Source organism: Triplophysa dalaica, chromosome 11 (genome assembly GCF_015846415.1).
Source record: "Triplophysa dalaica isolate WHDGS20190420 chromosome 11, ASM1584641v1, whole genome shotgun sequence".
NCBI lineage: Eukaryota > Metazoa > Chordata > Actinopteri > Cypriniformes > Nemacheilidae > Triplophysa > Triplophysa dalaica.
In genome coordinates this window covers 20,385,049-20,408,671 of record NC_079552.1, presented here as the reverse complement: position 1 = coordinate 20,408,671, position 23,623 = coordinate 20,385,049, and the positions used below count along the sequence as shown (strand labels likewise).

At 36.2% G+C, this 23,623-nt stretch overlaps 2 protein-coding genes across 2 annotated transcripts; both read left to right on the top strand.

The window, feature by feature from the left end:
• Nucleotides 1-1,245: 1,245 nt before the first annotated feature.
• On the top strand, nt 1,246-3,354 carry cnrip1b (cannabinoid receptor interacting protein 1b). Its single transcript, XM_056761346.1, has 3 exons — nt 1,246-1,427; nt 2,214-2,358; nt 3,143-3,354. Exons 1-3 carry the CDS (start codon nt 1,246-1,248, stop codon nt 3,305-3,307), a joined length of 492 nt encoding a protein of 163 aa, XP_056617324.1. The 3' UTR covers nt 3,308-3,354.
• Nucleotides 3,355-5,168: 1,814 nt separating this feature from the next.
• Nucleotides 5,169-23,623, top strand: ppp3r1a (protein phosphatase 3, regulatory subunit B, alpha a). The gene is made up of 6 exons (XM_056760673.1): nt 5,169-5,343; nt 12,527-12,566; nt 19,640-19,816; nt 20,923-20,982; nt 21,079-21,263; nt 21,968-23,623. Exons 1-6 carry the CDS (start codon nt 5,341-5,343, stop codon nt 22,013-22,015), a joined length of 513 nt encoding a protein of 170 aa, XP_056616651.1. The 5' UTR covers nt 5,169-5,340; the 3' UTR covers nt 22,016-23,623.

The window sequence follows — 23,623 nt, the reverse complement described above, 5'->3', positions numbered from 1 at the left end:
AGGAGGCCGGGAGGAGACCTTTCCAACCAGTACGGGTTTTCTCCCGCTGTGACCTCAGGGGCCGGAGTTATTAACGATTGAAAGTTGCAGGCAGGACGATGACGACTTAACATTCGGGAAGAATTTACTTTTTTCGGATCGACAAACCAACATTCACTGGTCCGTATCTCCGGTCCAGAAAGAGAAACTTGCCAGGACTCATTGGACAGGTCTCCGCCAGGCCATTTCAAATGACTACGAGGTCGGGAGCTAGAGCTCCCCGTAGCCGAAAAGGTTGAACATTCTAAGATCTGGGATCCGATCCGATACACATTAGGACTTATGTTGTCTTTTTCAGGTTACGCACGTGTCTGCATTTGAAGATCACAAACACAACAAGCTCAACCCGCCCGTAGCAAACTCTTTTAGATTGGAAATTTATTTACAAGCGCCAGACTGTCATTTAGAGGTTTTAATGGTTGGAATGGCCCCACTTTTTAACCAAAAATTTCGTGCATAGCCGGTCTTGATCTCTCCCAGGTTTGGGAAATAATCTTCGGTAAAATGCGCTGCACAAACTTGAACATTCTGATTGTACATTTCTGGAACAATGTTGTCAATAAAATGTAACAATTCGTTGTTAGTTGTCTTTCCCTGAATCCCTGATGTAACTACTGTAAATAAAAAGTAAATACACACATACATGCTGCATTGCAACCTGGTCGCACCCAATTGCGTATAAATAACACGCTGTTGTATTATCGTCAAGCGATTTTGCGTGCATATGATACGCCAATGTTTGCTTGTACCTGGGTGGAGAGTAGCCATTTTAAAACATACATGAAGAGGAAACACTGAAATTCCATTCCATTTTCTACCGCTTATCCGAACTACCTCGGGTCACGGGGAGCCTGCGCCTATCTCAGGAGTCATCGGGAATCAAGGCAGGATACACCCTGGATGGAGTGCCAACCCATCGCAGGGCACACACACTCACTGAAACACTGAAATAATTAAAATAATAATGTTAGGTTTAGGGTTGGGTTAGGGGACTGGGTAATGAGACAAACTGCTGTTTAATATGCAAACGCGCTGATTAATCTTCAGTGTGACACCTCTTCTCTCTTGATCTCATGGGATTACTGTTTGTGTGTAGAGGATTATGGACGGAAACAGTTCATACGTTTTGAATGCACATCACTGCTTTAGTTCAGTCGGATATTTCGACCCTCAGTCTCCACCTCTCCGCATTATTTCGCCTGTATTATGGCCGACAACATACCACAGCTGATCAAAATAGGTATTTCATTGAAAACGACTCCGAATAATGGACCCGTTTACTTCAAGTCTGACGGGACGAGATTCGGGCAGAGCAGAACCATCAAATTATTGACCGGAACCAAATACAAGATTGATGTGGTCGTTAAACCGGAAGCCGTACAAGCGACGTGAGTGTCCATCATCATCAGCATCATTGTCATCATTTATTCAGAATGCGATGTGTTTATTCTTGCAATTTATATACAGGGTTTGGTATTTGTAAATATTCCCTGTCAATAGATGGTATTATGTAATATAACAAAGCAAGTAGCGGTAATCTACAGTAGGACAGAGATTATATGAAATAGCAATTCATTCATATTGCCTATATGGCATATTTCCATTTTTGCTTGGTTTTGAACCAGAAAACAACCTTTAGGACAAAGAGTAGAAATGTAAGAAAAAAAACATAGGCTAGTATAAATGGAAAAATAAATTATGGAACATTATGAAAAGGATTAATGTAAATGGTATTATTGGAAATTTTCATTAGATGTACAGTAGCACAACGGATGTATTATGCTGTCAGTGATTCATGGGCTATATAATGATTTCAAAGCATAAAATAAAAGCATTACTTTACAAAAAAAGAGAGAAGGAAAAACAGAACATAACCTTGCCTCTCTTGGCAGTAAAAACCCCAAACGATTAAGACTTCAACCATGTTTGACCAGCTGCATAGACAATTGTGTCTTGTTTTCATAGTATTCTGTTACACATGATGATACATGTTTTTTAGTTGCAAAAAATGTTCATTACTGAAACTCATGGGGTCCAAGACAAAATTCTTGTTGTTTGGTCTACTCTGCTCGATAATTTTTAACAAAAATGACTTAAAGTTTCCCTATTTATTTTTATATTATTGTATCTCCTATCTCTCTTACTCTTTCACATCGACACGTCTCATTTCGTAGATCTATGACTGTTGGTGGGATGACTTCTCCTTTGGAGCAGCAGTCTAAAGATCCTCAGTCTGTAGTATACACTGGAAATTATCACACCGAGGGAGTAGCACACACCAAAAGTGGGGAGAGACAGCCTGTTCAAGTCAATATACAGGTTAGACAATATTGTGGATTTTTACAAATGCTGACCAGTTATTTCAGTTTGGGAGTTTATTTCCAAACTCAATGTATTTTGATCAGATTATGAATCTACTTATAGGCAGAATTTTAGGGCATAAACATTCTGGGACATTCTACCAGAATCTTACATTTGCCATGACCGCCTGACACTCCTTCTCAAAAAAAATTCAAAAACAATCTTAAAATCAGATATTTCAATGACAGAGCTCACCCTTGGTCAGTGTTAGCTTTACCCTTGTCAAATGATGTCAAACCAAAGGCGTATTACACAGATTTTATGTTGAGTTTCATGTAAACGTTACAGGACAGACCAAAAACACAGACAGTTTAAATAGTATTTACTGAATTTGTAGAATTATTGTATAATTTAATGTTTTTAATCAATTGATATTAATGATAACAACTTAAAATTGCGATATTGATTGAGTTACTTTCTAAATATGTTTGTTTAGCATAACAAAACTGTGAAAGCTTTATAGGTCGAATGGAAGGAATTTGTGATTTGTGAAGTGTTTTTAATAAAGAAAAAAACATCTGAGAACCTAATGAATGACACATTCCTTCACAGAAAAACTCTCATATATACAGCATCAGTCCGTTTTAGACATTTATTTTTATAAAATATTCACTGCAACAGTTCAAGGACAGATAATGTACGTTTCGGGTAGAATGTCCCATATACATGAAATCCTGAAAATGAACATAAGTGACTGTTAAAACAAGAGGTGATCCTGAAGTGTCATTTCTCCACCTAACAGTTTTCTAAGGAAGGACTTTTTGAGACCGTCTGGCAGGTCGAGTTCTACAACTACAACAAAAGAGACCACTGCCAGTGGGGAAACAGCTTTAACAGCATCGAGTACGAGTGCAAACCAAATGACACACGCACACTTATGTGGATCAATAAAGAACTGTTTCTCTAAAGACGTAAAGGTTGTGGGCTGGTTCCAAAATTAACTGCATTTGTGACAACTTACACATCTAACAACTTTCACCTCAGAGGAACTTCTCCAGAACACTGTGTGTCGACACATGTGTGAAATTTGTTTCACAGTAAGCAAGCATGTCTCAATCATGATGGATTTTTTGTGTATGAAACAGTGCAAGACAAATTATAAAAAGGTTCTGAGACAGAAACCAAAATGCTGAATTACAGAAATCTTTAACCCTAACCCTAATCGTTTTTTAAATGAATCAGTGGTTCCTGGTAGTGTAAGGTTGTACCCATTCATGTTTAAATTGTGTACAGAATGTGGGGGTTTTGTTGAAACTGTCTTGGTGCTGCAGGAAAAAGAATAACTGATGCAACATGGTCGCACTTTACCTTGTTGTAGTGTTGTCTGTTGTTTGTGTTTACCAGATGTCTACCTCTAAAAACCCTGTGAAGATGATGTTTACTTTTACACTTTTTATTACAGAAGCTTAATAATACAAGGTGTTAATTATAGGATCAAGGAAAAGTGACCAAAAATGAAAAAAATATTTTCACTCTTTTATAATGAAGTACAACAATGGATTGTGATATGTGTGCGATAAGTTAGATGTATTTTCCGATTGTATTTTTATTTTCCAGAATTGTATATACTATTATATATTGTTTATTTGATCAATAAAAGCAAAAAAACATTCCAAGAATGACATTCGTTATAACATTAAGCATGAGAGGTATCCATTTAAGTCGAATAAACTTAGAAGTCTTGTTTGTTACATCTGATTAATTTATTTCACCACCAAGACACAACAAGCATTAAACAAGTATTCATACACAGTAGGCATGGTGGCCATAGTAAGAGATGTACATACAATCCTTGATTGTATATGTGTGCCATCATCATGTTAAAGCAACTAATAAAAGTTACCAGCAGGAGGCTCTTAAACACACAATGAAGACTTTCACAATATAGACCTCGAGACTCAGTTTATATCTGGAAAATTGGGCTGAAAACATTTCAAAACTTTATAGTCTTAAAGTGCTCTGAAATCTCAAATTGTATAGCTTTGAACATTAAAAGAGACCAAAAATATGAGTAAACACTTCAAAGATCCACACACATGACATGCATATTAACAATGGTAAACTGCTGAATAGTACTCAGAAAACTAGGTTACAAAATAATCACAATCATGTATCGCCTTTCTATTTCTGTAGTAGGCCTATTTCAAAATGTAATATGCTAGCGAGGAAGGTCACCATTCTTAAAATACGTTGGTCAAGTTCAGATATTCATTGTAATTGTATTATTTACACCACAGTAAGACATGTAAACGTGACTTTTGTTAATGAGGATATTGCAAAGGCTTTAAAGACTGGAAAAAACTTACATTTATTGACAAATAAAAAGATAAAGACAAAATAACGAGTTTGTTTTAAACAATATCAAAAATGGAGATTAAAACGAAATAAATTGAGATATTTCTTAATCCATTGCCGCCTTTCCAATGTTTCTTAAAATATCAAACAAATATGAATATCATCTAAACCTGTTAATTTATAAATGCAAAATTATGAAACAATAGCGTTGTTAACACATATTAGGGCATGAAAATGTACTGCATTGTAGGAACGACACACCTACAGAAAAGCCAAGAGGTCTCATCTCTGAGCTGCTATGCAAATATCTGTGTGACTGTGCGTGGGAGAAGGCAGTGGGTGGGGCTAAAAGTTCCCGTATGTAGTGTAGCAAAGGACCGCTCATCAAGTCTTGCATGGCCCTCCTATTTGGTCTCTCGTCCAATAGCAGAGCGTCATTTTCGCCCCTCCCCTTGTCCCCGCCCTGCGGCTCTTCCTCGCGTCGCTGCTGCAGTGAAGGCGACGGAAACAGACGCAAAACAGCTCGTTACTGCTTCTACTGCTTGGTCAAAACAAGCCATTTCTTCACAAAACAACAGCATTTTCTTCTTTTATCTGTGCTGTCATTTATTGTTGTTCGTTTCCGAGGGGCAATTCCGTCGCAAAATGGTAAGGAAAAGCAACTGTTTATGAATGCTAGAGATTGTAAATGGATCCTGCAGGGACTGGGTGACAGTTTAACGTTATGGCTAAACTGTGGTACTAAAAAGCTTTATGCATGTCTTTACGTGCATCTGACAGGGCTGTATATCAGTTTCACACGACGTGGTTGAAAAGGCATCGCGGATATGAAAGATCAGTGTTAGCGGAGGCTGGTGGCATGTGATGTTGTTTGATGTGTAATGTTAAAGCCAAATAATTGATATTATTATTAGCATTAGCATTACACAATTACTAGAGACCATGCATTATAATTTTTTATGGTATTAAGGAAGAGCTTGATCCATGAATTTGACAAGAGACCGCCCCATTTGTCATGTGTTTTCTTTGTGAATACACGTCATTTTAAACCCAAACGTTAGTTTCTCATGCCACCTCTGAGATTGAGATAAATTAGCTGAAACGGTGACTCATATATTGGTCTATATGTAGCTATATAGAAGTGCAGAGTGTCACATCAAGTCAGCTTTATTTATATTACACTTTTCACAATGTACACGGTTTTAATGAAGGTTCACAGAAAATAGCATTGCATAATTATGATGTAAAATCTGCATTAAGCACATCACCTTAAAGATTTATTTAGATAGTTTGTGCATTAATATATACTGTATGCCTGTAAACCCCCAAGAGTGCCGGCCAAATGCTACTATGGCAAGGAAGGAAAACTCCAAGTGTGAAGTGAAAAGGATCATGGACAGCCAGTTTTCCTCTGAAAATAAATCCCAACGCTGTGTATTTAGTCGATTTGCTCGTTTGTTTTTGTAGGATTTCCACAATATCTCTTTCTAAATTAGCTACAACCAGAGTTGGTAATGTCCATTGTTCACTAGAAACATTTTTTGCTTGCTGTGTTTAGATACTTTGTTACTTGCAGTGATTTAGACCACCTGTGGTCGGTTGTCTATGTTTTGTGGTCTTTACCATTAAAGAGAATGATACAGTTCGTCCTCGTTTGCTTAGTGTTTACACTGGCATTTTTTAAACTGAACCTAAAGATGCCAAATCTAAAGAAATAAAGATAATGTCATAACATTCTTGGTCACCTTGTGTATTTTGAGACATACCGAACATCCATAATAATAATACATTAAAAGATGATATTAACATAATTATGGCGTCAGGCTGGTATACACACAGCAAATAATTCACATTTAAAAAAGAAATTGGTGGGTCTTGACAGAGAATATACCTGTCGAACCAAAAGATTTTTGAACCCTTGCCCTGGTACATCTCTTATTGATGATATTTGTAATGTTGCAGCAACATGAATGAAATGTTCTGGATTCTAAAAAAAAAATAGTAATTTTACACCCAATATTTAGAAAGAGGAACTGCCAGGGAAAACAGGTGTTCGATGTTTAGATTTTCAAACAATGCTTTATATATTACATATTTCACCTGTGATTTATAGCGTCATCTCGATTCTCAGACAACAAGGGCCGTTTCTCAAAATGCGTTGTTGTCTGTACTTGCATCCCAAGTACTATTCCAATTCAAAGTTCACATCTAGGCAAGAACGGATAAAATCCCTGGGTGTGTCCTTGGTCCGCCCCTTTTATCGAGGATGCATTTGGAGGAGACTTGTGACGCTATATTTCCCGACAGGCATTGCGCAGCAACTGTACTGGAACAGTAATATGTCTAAATGTTCAGAATATTACCGTTAAAAAGTAAACACAGCGTTTTAAGAGTTGTCCATGCGAGAATGTATGAGTTTAACGTTCAAATCTGCAGTTGGTTAATAAAGATCGTGTCTATTTTAAAATTCACTGGGCTTCAGCACTCATGTGCACGCTAAACACAGCCTCACCTCTCGGCAAGTGTTTCTGAATCTCACGGCTGGCTCTGATGTCTTTGTAGTAGCATCACATTTCACATTTAGGCATTTGGCAGACGCTTTTATCCAAAGCGACTTACATTGCTTATCCTATACATTTTACATAGGTATTTGCAATCCCCTGGGATCGAACCCACTACCTTGCGTTGTTAATGCAATGCTCTTACCACTGAGCTACAGGAAAGTGTTTCATGTACTCTACGGTTCCATTTCTAATATAACCCGTCTGCATCCTCATGACTTCAAACTCTTGAGTCTGAAAGTGCCAAGGCCGATCTTGCAAGGACACAAGTCTACGGTTTGAAGTATCTCCTTCCAATACTCTCTGATTGATCATACTGAACCAGACTTTTGTGACTGGTCTACTGCTTAAGACTGTGAGTTGAGAATGTCCTGCCCATTACCCTATCCGTGTTACAGGGGACAGGGTCAATGTAAATTTTGGGATTCATGGTGTCACTAACCCAGGAAAAGGTTTGTTGTAGTCCCAAGGAGCCATTCATCTTAGTGTTTAAAGAGTACATAACTAGGGATTTTTAAGGATCTACTTTGGTATATGGAGTGTCCAACAACAAGTTTATGTACAGAGAAGAAAAAAGATATACGTTCTGGTCCTTGGTTCTGATTGCCTGAGCGGAGTTCAAATTTGTTATAAAATACCGGGATATAAAACGGCTGTCCGCACCACATAGCCTAAATATAATTGTATTTACTTTATTTTATTAAACCTTGCTAATCATATGGAGTAACCGTTTTATAAAAGCAATAAGCCCCGCGAAGCAGTGGCTATAACAGCTATGGGGTTTTAGGCACTCCGCTTCGCGTCGACGTAGCTGTTATAAAGAGAGACCGTAATCTGATTTTATTTGAACCTACAGAAATTGTGCTTATTCAAAAGTATGTAATTTAATTTACAGTTACATTAAAGCAAAATGGAAGGCTTTGTGTTATGTTCTTACGATGATTTTATTGTGTATTAAGGACACTTTTCACAACACGTAACGTCAAATAAAACTTTCGCCTGTCATTTGTTCTTACTGTAAAAGGATTTGAAATGATTCAGCCATATCTCTCAAGTAATCCACAGATAAATGACTTTTCCTGAACTCCTCCGCTGTAAGTTTCGTTGTAAAAGTCTCCTATATCAAATTGTTCGTCCGCGGGCTCAAGAAATCGGTAACAGCAAACAGCAACTCATAGTAATGCGCTCACGTTGTGTGTGTGTGTGTAAACCTGTCAATGAGGATCTGGATTGTGCGCGTCTGCTGGAAACATCAGTGACATGTGAGTAACCCACGCACTGAGGCACAGTTGACTATCACACACAGCCTGCACTCATGGCGGGCTTGTGTTTCTTCTTGTCTTTCCACATGAAATAAAAACTAGAAGAAATGACAAATTTGCAGGTCGCACATGCGTGAGTACTTGTAAAAAATGCTTGCGCTGTCTTGAAAACTGGTCGCAAAATGCGACCATTTTGTCGCAGTCTGGAGCCATGCAAATGGTTCGTTGCGCGATTCATCCGTCTTATCCCCTCCTTTCCGCTAGCCTAGTCTTATGTGATTGGTCGGATGGTCCAGTCTGCTTTGATTGGTCTACCGTGAATGAGGCTCACGAGCTACAGTGTTTGGGGGAGAGGAGTGAAGATTTCGCGGGCAGTCCTAGCAAAACGTAGGCTGGGACTTTATGTAGTGACGTAAATCCGCGGCAGTTCGCGAATTCACCTTCGGATTTACTACTTGGCTGACTGCTTACCCACAAACATGGAAACTTGATTTTCATGATCTTATGTTATGTACTCTTTAACATATCTTCCCTTTCTGTGAACTTTGAGTGTTGCGACTTGGCAGATGTTGTTTATTCTCAAACAGCTATACTATTCACTAAATAAATTTAAAGAAGAGAAATTCAATCAGATGTCCCCTTGAAAGTCAATTAGGTCTCCCAAAACGTAAGGATTGCACACCCAAAGACCATTTTATTTAATAGTAGTATCGCTAAATATACTGTTTGATATACTGAAAAAGAAAATTAATAGAATTCCTCCTATGAGTTAAGAAAGTTCTGGATTTTTTCATAGGAGTGGTCTTATAATGAATGTGTCACTCAGGGTTTTTCCTGGCTTAAAATGAGTGGACGTGGTGCCATTCTGATCTTGCACACACACGTAGGCCTACCATTCCTTTAAGTGGGCTAACCAAAGTGACATTGACATATCACTGGCGAACTCGCTGTGTACAGTATACGCTGATTCAACGATCAAACTGCACATGCACGTCATGTTAATTTAAGAAATGTCAAGAAATTAAATAAACATGGATGCATTGCAAAACAAACAGCCGTGAAACACAGCTAGCTCTCGTTCTGCAACTCTTTTTTCCGCCTCAGTGTGCTGATAACGAAACAGCACCACTACTGTGGAGTAATGCTGCATCTGCAGTTACAAATGAAAGTTTGGCACAGTAAATCCACGCAGCTTTTCTTGTGAAGACACCGGACATAATTTTGGGGAGAGTCTGAGGCCGCATTGACTATTGACAGAGGCAGCCACCTCCAATTTCTCTATGCAGAAAAACCCTGTGCTATGGTACCCAGGATTTGTTTTGCCAGGATATGATGCTTTGTCAAAAACAAGCCATTTGTGCTGTGCTCTCTTTAGGATGGAGTAAAATTACTATAATGTTAAAGGCTTCAATTAAAAAAAATTCAGTTACTGTAGCAAATGCACATTATTTGAAATCAGATGCAACTTTATGCAGCTGGGTGAATCTCTCAAGAACATACACAAAACAGAAGAATTGTATTCAGAATATAAATGCAAAAGAAGAATATTATGGACAAGTAACATCCAACTCCTGTAACACATTATATTCACATTAGTATAATTTTTTGCATTCTTTTTTGTCAAAAATATACTTTTCTTTTGATCCTAGATTGTTGACATTTCACTTATGGAATCACTGTTAATTAAGTGGATTTTAAATGGATTTTAGTTTTATAAAAAATGGATTTAAAGATAGATAGATGTGCTGTCAATTTCACCTAGTTTAGTATGAGTTTAGTTTTTTGTGTTTTAATGCTTTTTAAAGTATTGTGTCATTATATAAGCAACTTTTTTAAATAATAAATCCTTTTGAAATTAGTTGCCTATGTAGATCATATGGATTCATAACATAACTTGAAGTATGTTAACAATATAGCACAGCTGTTAATGCTTATTGCCTAAATGTAATTTGCTTGAGCAACATCAAGTGAGGATGATGATTTATAATCTTTCATTCACCTTGTTTGTGGGGGTTTGTGTATATTTCTTTATTTTTATGCTGTGATGGCAAGGGTATCCGATCCGCTCATTGCACAAGGTGTGTTTTGTGCAGTCTAATTGACTCTGAATGGCCAATGCATTATTTATGAACTCTTCTGAGCATTTTGCTCACAGACAATACTCACTCCACTAAATTCATCATTTACATCTCAGAAGAGCCCACTAATGATTCAGGAATTAATTTAAAACCATATAGCTGGCTGTTTTTATTTTTTCATTTGTGCCTCAAGGCATAATTTTCTGTTATCATGGATAGTAGGTTTACTGTGAATTATCATTGTTTCAATTCTAGTTTATTTTCATCTAAGAGAGATATTAATAACAGTGGGCTAATATTCAAATCCTCTTCAGATGCCATTTTACTGGAGCTCTACCTCTGCATATATTGTTACATCTGTTTAGTGCACTGTTTTGTATGATTATTTCATCAGCATGTTTCTAAGGATCTGCATCTGTTACTAAGACCAGTTACAAAGAATCATTACAATTGCAGAGCTCTTTTAAACATTGAAATAATAGGATACTTGGGAAGAACTCATTTACACAAAGTCTGAAAAGTAAAACAGGTGGTAAAAACATGTCACATTTTACACTAAAATGACAGATGCAAAAATGTATATATTTTTTTATTTTACGTTTGAAAAGTACTTCGGATCTGTAGTGCATTCTCCACATACTATATACATGTGTTTAAGAAGATTCACCCAGTTTCTTTGTCTTTCTCCGTAAGAAAAAGGGACTTGTGTATCTGAAATTAAGAAAGTGGGCATCAGAATAGGCTATGCAGCGCATCAACCTCTTACTGCAGATCAGATGATACCGTCCACAAAGCCCACACTGCATAACACCAGGCATTCAGACTTGCATTAACAAAAGGAAAATAAGGAGATCTCCTGGAATTGCTTCACTACTAAAGTAGCTGTTGCCGGAGTGTTTTGTGAAATAGTGTTTGGAAGCTATGAATCAGATTATCATTATATTGCAGAGTGTATAGACAGACATCTGTGCGCATTGCTGGGGCTGTGATACCAGTCATATTATGTTGAATATGGCCCTTTGAGCCTGTGAACTGAATGGAACTTTATAAATAATAGATCAAAGCAGATGGAGATACAGAGGATGGAGCCGTTTAGTATTTCATGTCCTAGAACACAGTAGCAAAAGCCAAAGAATCTAGAATTGTCATCTTCTGCTCTCTGGTTCTCTAAATCTGTATGTGATCAACACGAAAGTATGAGTGGGACAGTATTTATTTATTTTGATAGGCCCATGAAGATATATATCTCGATTCAAACTAATTATACCTGTTCAAAGGTATACCTAACCAAAGGCTTCGATTTTGTTTTATTTACAGCTTTCGTGAACTATGGCTCTTTCATCAGTAGGAAGTACTGCTCAGTCTAAAATCACTACGGCTGCGTTCGAAATGCCATACTTCCTTGCTGTATAGTAGGCAAAAAGCAGTAGGGTAAAGAATAGTATGTCCGATTTGTCAATAGGTGAGAAATATCCGTGTGGCGGACAATTTCTCGTGAGATTCAGACATGCGTATACCAATGTTGCGCCCGAATAGACCTACTAGAGAGCGCCCTCTGGCTTTCAGTTGTGGTGGCATTTAACCATAATTAATTGAGAAACCAAGCATAAAAATGACACAATATATCATCCCAGCCCTTATTCTGATACTGTATTTTGATAGTGACCACAAAAAACGGTCTGGTGGTTCTCAACCCTCTTCCTGGAGAACCACTCTTACACTACGTATTTTGGATATGTTTTTATTATCTGAAACACCTATTATAGATCTTATAGTAGGAACATTGTGTGTTTTGGGGGTTTCTGAACCGTGAATGAATAAGTCTTGTTTGTGTTAAAAACTGAAGTAAAAATACCTCACGTGCATGCATCCTAAGGACATTTTTTGTATCAATTCTGCAGATTTAATATTGGTGTTTTCTCTTTTATAGGGAAATGAAGCAAGTTATCCCCTGGAAATGTGCACACATTGTAAGTACTATAAAGATTGTACCTAATTTACACACAAATGATTCAAAATCATTTGTTTAGTTGTTTCAAAATGACCCTCTAGTTCAGTTGGTATAGCTTTTCTTAGCAGCACAAAAGTTTTGGGTTTGAAGCCCAGGGACCACACATAAATATACCTCCAATGTGCTGTAAATTGCTTTGGATAACAGCATCTGCCAAATGCATTGATGTGAAATATTATTGCTAGTGGTGAGCTAAAAATGATGTCAAGTAGAGCTGTTCTCCAGAGGTGGTCAGGCTTATTTTTATATCTGAAACTTTTTTAAATTAGTTTCGCTTCTCTATGATGTAGGCAAACATTTGACACATGCAAAACTAACAGAGAAGATGACAGCCTCCAGGGAATTCTTGTCCCTTGCTCATCCGTTAATCTTTGTTAAATCTAACCAATCACATAACTCCGATATATAACACATGGAATTCAAGCCCCAGATCACTTATAAAGTGGAACAGAGTGAAATAGAATTTTTTTAAGCCAACATTGTGAAGTGTTATGGGCCTCCAGCACAGCTTTTAATGAGCTGTGAGGCTCTGGGACCCTAGGGGCTTGACCCAACATCAGCACATGTTCTCTGTACCACCTTACCTTCTAAAAAAACTCTGCCAGTATAAAACTTGCATGACAGGACTGTTAAAATGACCCTGAGCCGGAACAGGTACGGTGACTTCATTGGTCTGACACATACAGTTGACCGTCAACCCCTCCCACTATCCACAGACATATAGGAAAGCTGTTCTGTATATCAACAAAGACAGATGCTTTTCTGTTTCTGTAGCGTAAACAGACTTGCACATATACTACTTCCATATTTGGAGCTTCTGGTTAATTTCATCTGGTTGATTGTTAAATGTCACAAATGATCGCAATTCACTCTCATCAATTATGCCCTTTTCTTTTTTTTGAACACATTTTGCATGCAGACATTGGTCAATGCGGTTATATATTTATTAATGCAATACAGTCATTTTGTGTGGTGATGCATTTTTAAACCAGCATAAATTGAAGCTGCACTTTGTAACTTTTGGCCCTCTGTCGCCATCTATGTTTACATTTCCATTTATGCATTTGGCAGACGCTTCTTTCCAAAGCGCCTTACATTGCATTATATACAGGGATTGTTTTAATGTGCAATCCTTGGGATCGAACCAATGACCTTGGCATTGCTAGCACCATTCTCTAACCACTGAGCCAAAGGAAAAAGCATTACTTTGTAAGCCACTCTATATGCTTAAATGACTTTTCTGAGTTTAAGTGCTCTGCATTTCAAAGTGAGAACTAGATTAATGATGCTTATTTCAATGATAGTTGTGCTTGCTATTTAAATAAAATCAAAACACCCAAATATAATTTGCTTCTGTGCCTCACTAAGCACCTGATATAACATTGCTCACGTCGAAGAGGCTTAAAATGGACCAGAAACGATGCGTAATAAGACATTGCAACATTTGAAACAATGTCACTATACATGATATAGTTCTGAGCGAGAGTTAATGATTGAGAGCTGGTAGCTTGCTCATGCAAATGACCTACTTACAAAACCATATGTTGAATAATGTGGCTCATACAGGCATGTGGTACAGCCCAAAAGTATCCCAAGCTATCTATAAACGCTCAAAATAAACTCAAGCTTGCTCGCTGGGCTCCCTTGTTGCTGGGGGTTCCCATTGGGGCACTTAATAGGGGTTCGTATGACCTCATAGCTAAAAATATGAATGCCTGAGACATGCATAATTGTAGATTGTTAAAATGTGACAACATTTACACAAGTTGTGACTGTGTGTATCTTAAACGCATTCTGTATTGTACTGCACTTTCAACATTGTGCTACGTCTGCAGTCCAGAAACTTTCCTCAGAAATTCAAAATCTTTAAAATAATAGCGCAGTGTACGTGCATAGAGAGCTCTCTGTTTGAAGTTGTTTGTGAAGGAAGCAAACTGTGACAACTGAACTGATGAGGCCTACTGTATCTTTAAGTGGCTTAACCAAACACTTTACATATTAAAACATTTTGATGAATTTTGATGAAAACAACGATTATTGAGTTATAGAAAACATTACTTTTATTCAACCAAACAGAAATGTTTTAAATCAAATAAAGGTTTTTTCCCAAAACAGCCAATTAAATTAACCAGTATTACTAAATTAACCAGTATTACAAAGCTCATTCACATCCTGCATTCTCTTGTGGTCCAATGATCTATGAATGATTCACTGAGTTTTAATGTTCGCTAGTGACTGAAAAGCTTCAACAGTTCAAACGGATCGGTTCATATGAGTCGTTCTGATTGCAATTTGCGTTGATACTGGCAGATGTATAACGCTGATTCAGAGAGCCAACTGCACAGTTTTAAAATTACAATGATGTACGCCTTTAACAAACACTTTATGAAATTGAACGTACTTTCACGCAAAACAAACAATATTCACCTGAACAGGCGTGAAACACAGCTAATACAGCTCCTATTAGCTCTTGTTCTGCAATAGTGACGGCCGATTCGCAAACGAATCGTTCTTTTCAGCCGGTTCTTTCCAGTGAACCGGTAATCCGGTTCACCAAATCGGACTGAACCGTTCTAAACAGTTGGCGTCTCCAATAAGCACTTTATGACAAATTACTTGAATTACTCCTTTTACTGGCATGTCTGACAGTCCCTCTGACTGGAAATAAACCATTTTAATATTCAGTTAGTCACAGTACTGAACTGAAGTGGGTGAAGAGGGAACTAATGAGCACGAGCAGCTGATACTGAGCTATATACACTGAACCGAGAGCCGTTTCCTTCGGACACTTACGGTTGAGAACCAATGATACTGCGCATACGTGTAATTTCTAAAGCGTATAAGAAGCTTTTAGTATTTTATTTCAACAAACATCAGAGGTGTGATACTATATAACAAATTGGAAATATCAGACAAGACTATTACTGGATTATCACTGTATGTCCAACGTTCTGCATTACCGTTTTTGTTCCTACCACTGCTAGAGCGGTTCTCGTGTCAAGAAACGGTTGCAACAGCTTTCGATTCAGCAGGACACAGAACCGAGAACAGTTTCCTTCAAACCAGTGTTATTTTCATAACTTAAAGCTAAGATAAAACGATTGATGAAAAAAGTATTTCCCAAACTGAAATAAAATAAAAAAAGTAAATAAATAAACAACTGAAAGGAAACTAAACTAACCACAGTTGTTTAAAAACAAAATAAAATACAATTATTGAAAATAAATACGTTTTCATAAATAATGAGGTCTTTTCCCATTGTGGCTAATTCTGCCTTGACTGTAGCAGCAGCTGTTCAATACTATAGATAATGTGTTATGGTCATTTGCGTAAAGAATGAGACAGTAGGATGCCTGCCTATAGATGGCTGGTCAAAAACGTCAGAGCCTTGTTTTGGGCTATTTCTAGTTTTCGTCTGAAACTGGAAAAAGCAAATGGTGGTCTTTGTGCAAGAGAAGATTTCTGGGGTTGAAATAAGGGGGGAAAATCCGACAAACCTGCAAGTACATTTGCAATCGAATCACTGTACAAATACTAAAACAATGATGCCAATGACGTTGCTAGCACCTCGCAGTCCCGGTATGAGAAGCACCGAACAGTGTGGACAACTGATGCTGTTCTAATGCTACGAGCTCATGTGAACCGACCACTCAAATATTATGGAGCAATCTGAAAAAAAAGTTTATATAATAACAAATAAATTGTATTGGATTGTGCATGGATCATATAGTTTCTGTAAAACCCTGATAAAGATTAGTTATGTACTTTATGTCTTTAAGACTTAAAATAGCATATAGTTTCCTGCACATCACTTTGCCAGCATTTGGGTGATTTAGTTGCAAAACTATAAGAAACGTGTCAGATCATGATGATGATTTGATAACTGACAGAAGTTATGATTCTTTTTTTTAAATGTTGTGCTGACTGCTGCGCCAGGGTGAGTCAGGTCATTACGTCAGGGCGTAAAAGAATTGTTCAACTGGTTTTTTGAACCGGTTCATTGAAACGAACTATCCGAAAGACCCGGTTCGCAGAAAACAGCCGGACTTCCCATCACTATTCTGCAACTCTGCCGCCTCACAGGGCTGCTAACGACAGCGTGCCTCTTCTGCGGCGTAATGCCTCAACTGCAGTTACAAATGACAGTCTGTTGACAGAATACACGCAGTGTTTTTGGGAAGATACCCACCATAATTTCAGCGAGAGTCTGAGGCGGCACAAAATTAGACGCCTCCAATTTTTCTATGCAGGAAAAACCCTGTAATACATACCACATAAAAATGTATCGACACGTTATGATTTGAAATATTTTATTAGCACATAAAACATTTCTTATACCGGCTTTAAGCTAAGACACAACATCAAAAATCCTAATGTATCTTTTGACAAAAACAGTTCAGTATCACAGAAAACCAGTGTACAACTAAAGGCATGTTTGGCTTTGTACATCAGCTGCTCAGAGAAGATCATTATACTAATGGATGAGATATTATGACCTTATACAATTATCACACTTTTGAGAGAGTCCTCAAAACCATCTCAGTGCTTGTATTTACTGTTCATGGTGGTCGATTGGGGTAATATTTATGACTCATCGCCACAAATCTCACTATATGGACATTAGAGTTAATGAATGTGCACAGAGTTAAGAGATCTAGATAAGCATTTTATGTGCTATTGTTATCTTTGTAATTTTAATATAAATTAAGTTAATGTTGGAGTAAAGTAGACCTGTACTTTTTGTTCCCCATATGTTCCTGTAAGGCAGCTTGTAAACTGTGTTAAAAATGCTGTATTACAATTATTAGAATCTATATCCACCGAGTCACTGGTGCTTTATGCTGCAATATAAGATGCTAGGAGTGCGAATTACAGGCAGTGTTGGGTGTAACTAGTTACTAAGTAATTCGTTACTGTAATTAAATGACTTCCAACTTTCAAAAGTAAAGTAAGGGTTTACTGTTTATTACTCTTATTACTTTTTTTTTATTTAATTACAGTTACTTCTGAATTAATTCAACTAAATACCGTGTGTAATATATGTGTGTGCAATATTGGAATTGACATCAAAATTCAAAGTGTAACTTTAAAATCTGTCCTTTAATTTATAATTATCACATTTGTAATTCTTTGGTCAGTTAATAAGAATACTTTGTGTAGTTTTATATTATTTATTTGAATGAATTAAAAGAGCCGTTTCATGTCTATCCTTGAGTTGCTAAACTATCCAAGGTTGATGTACAGTAGGATATAGAAAATAGTTAGTAATAAGTAATTAAATACATTTTGTAGAGAGTAATTTGTACAGTAATCTAATCTAACAAAATTTGTCTCTTTATTCAAGTCGAGAAAATGTTAAAGATGCAATTTTCTATAAAATGTACGATTATTTGAGATGACGTATGAAAGAGATGAGGCTAATTAATTTAGTGATATGTAAAAATTCATTGTGAAAAGTGATTAAAAGCAAATATCAAAATGTGCTGATTTGTTCAGAATAAGATGGATTTATTAGAAGGCTAGCCTTTGGTTACTGCTTATTTTGTACATGCGAAATTATGGTCTTTAAATAGAGATATTTTCCATTAAACATTTAACAAAAGGGCAGATATCTTGTCGAGCTGAGATTATCAGTGCATTGCAAATAGTTTATGAGAAACTGTAGGTGACTAAACATGTAGCAACTAGCTTTTGGCCACCATATTATTTCAGAATAAATTCTATTGAAAACTAAATTAAATGTGACCCAATCATTAATTTCACTATGATTTCAATCATCCAAATTACTTTATAATGTAAAGAACATTCTGTGATATACTGAGTAAAAGAAAATGTTTTATGGAAAACAGGATATCACAAAACATTTTAAAGGCAGGATTACAAATGTGGTTACCATTAATAGAAACCTTGTTTTTCAAAAATATTAAAACTTATTACATCAAAATATATCTTCTTTTTACAAATGCATCATATGCAGTATATATATTGTATTTTCCTTAGCATGGAGCTTGAATGGAGCTTTTTAAAAGGTGTCATTAAGATGAATAAAAACAGAGGTTATGCATCCACCTCTAGCTTTGCATTAGTCATCACCAGTTAGTGGAAATACACTGGTCTAAACTCTTAAAATGTGAAAGTGCCCTCATAACACTCCTGAACTCCTACTCAAACGCACATGAGAATGATGTGATGATGCTTTTCAGTTTGAAATGTGTTGCACATTTTACAGCAAATATCTGAGACCGTGCCATCCTGTGGGGAAGAATATTATTCCGATTTATTAATACAAAATTGCACTATATTTTAATTATAATGTACTGTGTTGGTAAATTTCTTGATTTTATACAGTTATACGATTTTAAGGCATTCAAGTTTATGTACATTTTAAAAAAATGTTTTTAGTCATACAAGTTATATTTTGTCTTTTCAACATTTATGTAGGACATTTCTAAATGAGCACTGTATGAAATAAGTTTAAATCATTTAGCGATTTTATTTATTTCTTAAATAGGTTGTTCTTCCAGATATATGGTGCATGTCTGTATACACATAATTGTTCCCCCACATGCATGTTGCCATGAGTAACAGTAGTGGGGTGGGGGTGTCCATTTGAAGGGTCATGTGACAGTCTGAATGAGCTTACGGTTAGTACTACTCAAGTATGATATTCCAAAGCGTTCCTGTGGTATTATACACACTCACTGGGACACGTGGGATCAGTATGGCTCAGAGGTATAGTACATTGACCAATATAATGCCAGCTGTAACTAAAGGTCATTCTTCAGGATGTAAGTGTATCACTTTTACTTTATTCACCGTACCATTGTTTGATTATATATATATATATATATATATATATATATATACATACAATGTTTGACTGTTTAGAGTCTTTTAGACGATTAAACCTTTTTCTGACGGTGAATGTTTCAGGCACATGATGGATTGTTTGGTGAAGTTGTTAGCCTGTACATTCATTTTTTTATTTGGTCTCTTTCTCATTGTCTCACCTGTCCCCTGTCTCTACTCTAGTCGATTCTGATGAGATTAAAAGGCTGGGAAAGAGATTTAAGAAACTCGACCTAGATAATTCAGGATCTCTCAGTGTGGAGGAGTTCATGTCTTTGCCTGAGTTGCAGCAGAATCCGCTGGTGCAGAGAGTCATTGAAATATTCGATACAGATGGCAACGGCGAGGTGGACTTCAAAGGTGAGACCAAACAATATGTTGCTCAAACATACATGAACCAATGACCCATTCACAAGGAGTAAACTGTGAATCTTTTATAAATAATTTAAATATGAATCAACATTTCAACGCCATATAATTTACAGTGTTATGACACACATAACGGTATTAACAATAGGGTTTTTTATGTTATGTTTATGATATGAGAATTCATTTTCATTTTTCCATGAAAAATACAATTGGGTTTTTTTTGACAGGTTTTATGACAAAATTACCCCTGAAGACATTTAATAAAATGCATTGCATCTGTTTTAATAGTTTTTCTGGGTGCAATGCAGCATGTCCTCAAACACCATTAAATACTTTAGGAAACTTTAAGCTTATTTGTCAGAGACCTATTGCATCACAATTTGAAAAGATCTTTTGTTTTCCTGAGAATAAGTTCTTTAATCTATCCGAAGAATGTTTGATTTCTTTCACATTTTTTCTGTTTCTGGGTGTTTCTTTAAATAGATGAACATCTCTTCACGACATTAGATCTGTAGATCCCCAAGAACAGGATTAGGCAGCCCTGTTTTGTACATTTCCTTATATCTTCAAAAAATTTAATCATCTAAATGAAATAAATAACAAACAAACAAAATAAATGTTTATTTTGTGCAAACATAGTGTATATGATTTTCTTCAAATGTTGTTCTTCTGTTTTTTTCCACTATGACCAGCAACTTTGCAACTGCAGGTTTAATAGTGTATTTGTTACCAAATGGATAAATATGTCACTTTGATCATACTTTAAAAATCAGTTCATTGTTAAGCATTAATTGTGTATGAATATATTTTAAAGACAGAATATTTTATTGTGTCTCATATCCAGGCAAGCTTTGATTTCTTCAAATTTGGCAAAACAAAAATGAACATTTAAAAGATTTAAATGTTAGTAAAAAGATTATATCTTTAAATTCTGATTTCATTTCCACCATAGAATGTTGTCAAAGCCAAATCTTCCTTGGATGTTATCAAAAAAGCTTTGTTTTCTAAGTAAATGACATCTACTTATGGTAGTTTTTTAAATGTGAGAATTCTCTTGTAATGCCAAATGTTCAATGTATATGATATGTTCTCTTTAGAGTTCATAGAAGGTGTGTCACAGTTCAGTGTGAAGGGTGATAAAGAACAGAAGCTCCGCTGTGAGTAGATAACAATACCTCTGCACTTTATTTTTATATCAACCTGCTGACGGACCCCTTTGGTTTTAATCTGCTGTTTTTATGGATATTCTTCAGTCGCTTTTAGAATCTATGATATGGACAAGGACGGCTATATTTCCAACGGAGAGCTCTTCCAGGTGTTGAAGATGATGGTGGGCAATAACTTGAAGGACACTCAGCTGCAGCAGATAGTGGATAAAACCATCATCAATGCAGACAAGGATGGAGATGGAAGAATATCTTTCGAGGAGTTCTGCGCTGTAAGACAAATAACTAAACAAAAGGTTTTATAGATCTCTGCTGAAAATGAACAGCTTCGGGAGGATTTTAGGATGCAAGCAGTCTTTCGGAAGGGCACAGCTGACCCTTAACCTTGAAGGGCTAGTTCACCCAAAGATGAAAATTCTGTCATCATTTACTCCCCTTCAGTTTATTCCAAACCTTTATACATTTCTTTGTTCTGATGAACACAAGGAAGATATTTGGAACATGTCAGTAACCGAGCAGATCTCAACCCCACAGTATTTATTTTCTCTACTATGACAGTGAATGTGGGATGAGATCTGCTCGGTTACTGACATTCTTCTAAATATCGTCTTTTGTGTTTAGAAGAACAAAGACATTTATACAGGTTTTGAACAAGCTGAGGGTGAGTAAATGATGACAGAATTGTCCTTCTCTTCAACCTAAAAAAATGGTTATTACTTTTATAATAATCACAAAAAAAAAACGTTTTAATAGTTAATTAATCTGTGTTTATGTAATAAGTATACTTTTTTATTGGAAGCAATATTGTCTAATTGAAATATTTCAAAATAAAACCTCTTTGAATCTGTTAAAAAATCATATTTCCTAACATAAGAATTAATGAATATATATAACGTGCGATGGTTGAGGTTTTATAACGTGCCATTAATACACATTAATACACATTTAACCATGCGTTTACCACTTGTTTCCACAGGTTGTTGGAGGTCTTGATATACACAAGAAGATGGTCGTGGACGTGTAAGCAGGTCTCGTCTCCACACAATCCGCTGTCCCTCTTCATCTCTGACTATCTGCTCAAGATATCCAGCAAATGCTCTCTGTGTATTTCAATGGAAGTATTTATCAAGCCACTTTTTCTAAATAGAAGCTATGTGAAGCCAGCATGTAAGTGTTATTGAACTGATCTGCTCAATAACCTGGTGTAGCACTTCTGGGCGTACGGACGTTGAAAGAGCATCTCAGTTAAAGAGGAAAGGGCATTGGCTTGATCATATTTATTTTGTTTTTAATGCTTCTTTTTTAATATTTATTTTGTTTTCATCTTTTTTTTTTTTAAATAACTAAGATATAAATAAGTGTAAGTAGGGTATGACGTGCCAAGCAGAACACACCAATAGAAATCCTGGTGGAAATAAGAATCTACCGCCATCCTTTTGAGGGAGAACTGTTTGATCGCATGATGAAATAATCCAAGTTTTCCCTCTTTCTGATTTCTATCATCTAACCATGTTTTTGTATTAATCGTGATATGTTTTTGTTTAAATGGTAATATTGTTGGAAAGTGCATTTTTCTTGGCTGAATTGAGACAGTCCAGTAGAAACAGGTAACAAGACACAATGATTTGGATTACTTCAATACTCAACAATCTCCAGACAATCCCAGCAGCAGCACAATATCCTCATTTGAATGCTTAAGAAATGAATGAAAACATGAATGTCATTGCATTAGATAACAAAATATCCAACCTGTGGCATCTGCCAACAAATAATGTATTTTGAAATGGTGATTTTGATGGATTTACGAAGGCATTACCCTTGAGCTTGCATGTATCTTCGCAGAGTAACCACAGGGATAAATTAACAAGTCATGATTTTGAATCTAACATTCTGATTCATGCATACATGACATTTGCTTTGATATTTTTTTATCTAATGTGGCATAACTGTCTGACTATTTGGGACCACTGTGTATTTGGTTTTAGAATAACCATATGGATTTCACCTACATATTCTTTTTGTACCCAAATGTATACGAAGCAGGATATCCTTGTGCTTTGGTCAATTATGCAGTAAACTCATTCTGCAAGTGAAATACTTTACAATATAAAGCACCTACAATAGAGAAAACAGCTAACAAAAAAAATACAGTTTGAATGTTACTCTGAATGTTTACATGCATGAGTGGAGCAGCTTAACCAAATTCATGGTTTATGAATTATAGCATATCAACTATACTCTGATCATATCACTGGGTCTCTTTGACAAACATAAAGCTTCTGTTCTGCTTGCTAGAAACTAGTTCCTTTCTGCATGTCTTATTTTTAAATGATTCCAATTGTTTACACTTTAGTGTGAAATTGATGTGAAATATACATAAAAACATTCATTTTTGAGATTTACACAGGTCACAAAATCTTATTCAAATCACATACTAAATTTAGGTGGTAATTTACCCCTTTGTTTTGTAAATAGATATCTTTAACGGTATTCATGCTTTTTTGCTAAATGCAATGGGTACCACATCATTTAAAGTCAGTTTTGGGATGTCTATTCTGCATGCTGCATCATATGGGATATGGACTACTTGATTCTGTATGAAAACAATAAAAATATAAAACTGGACAACTTA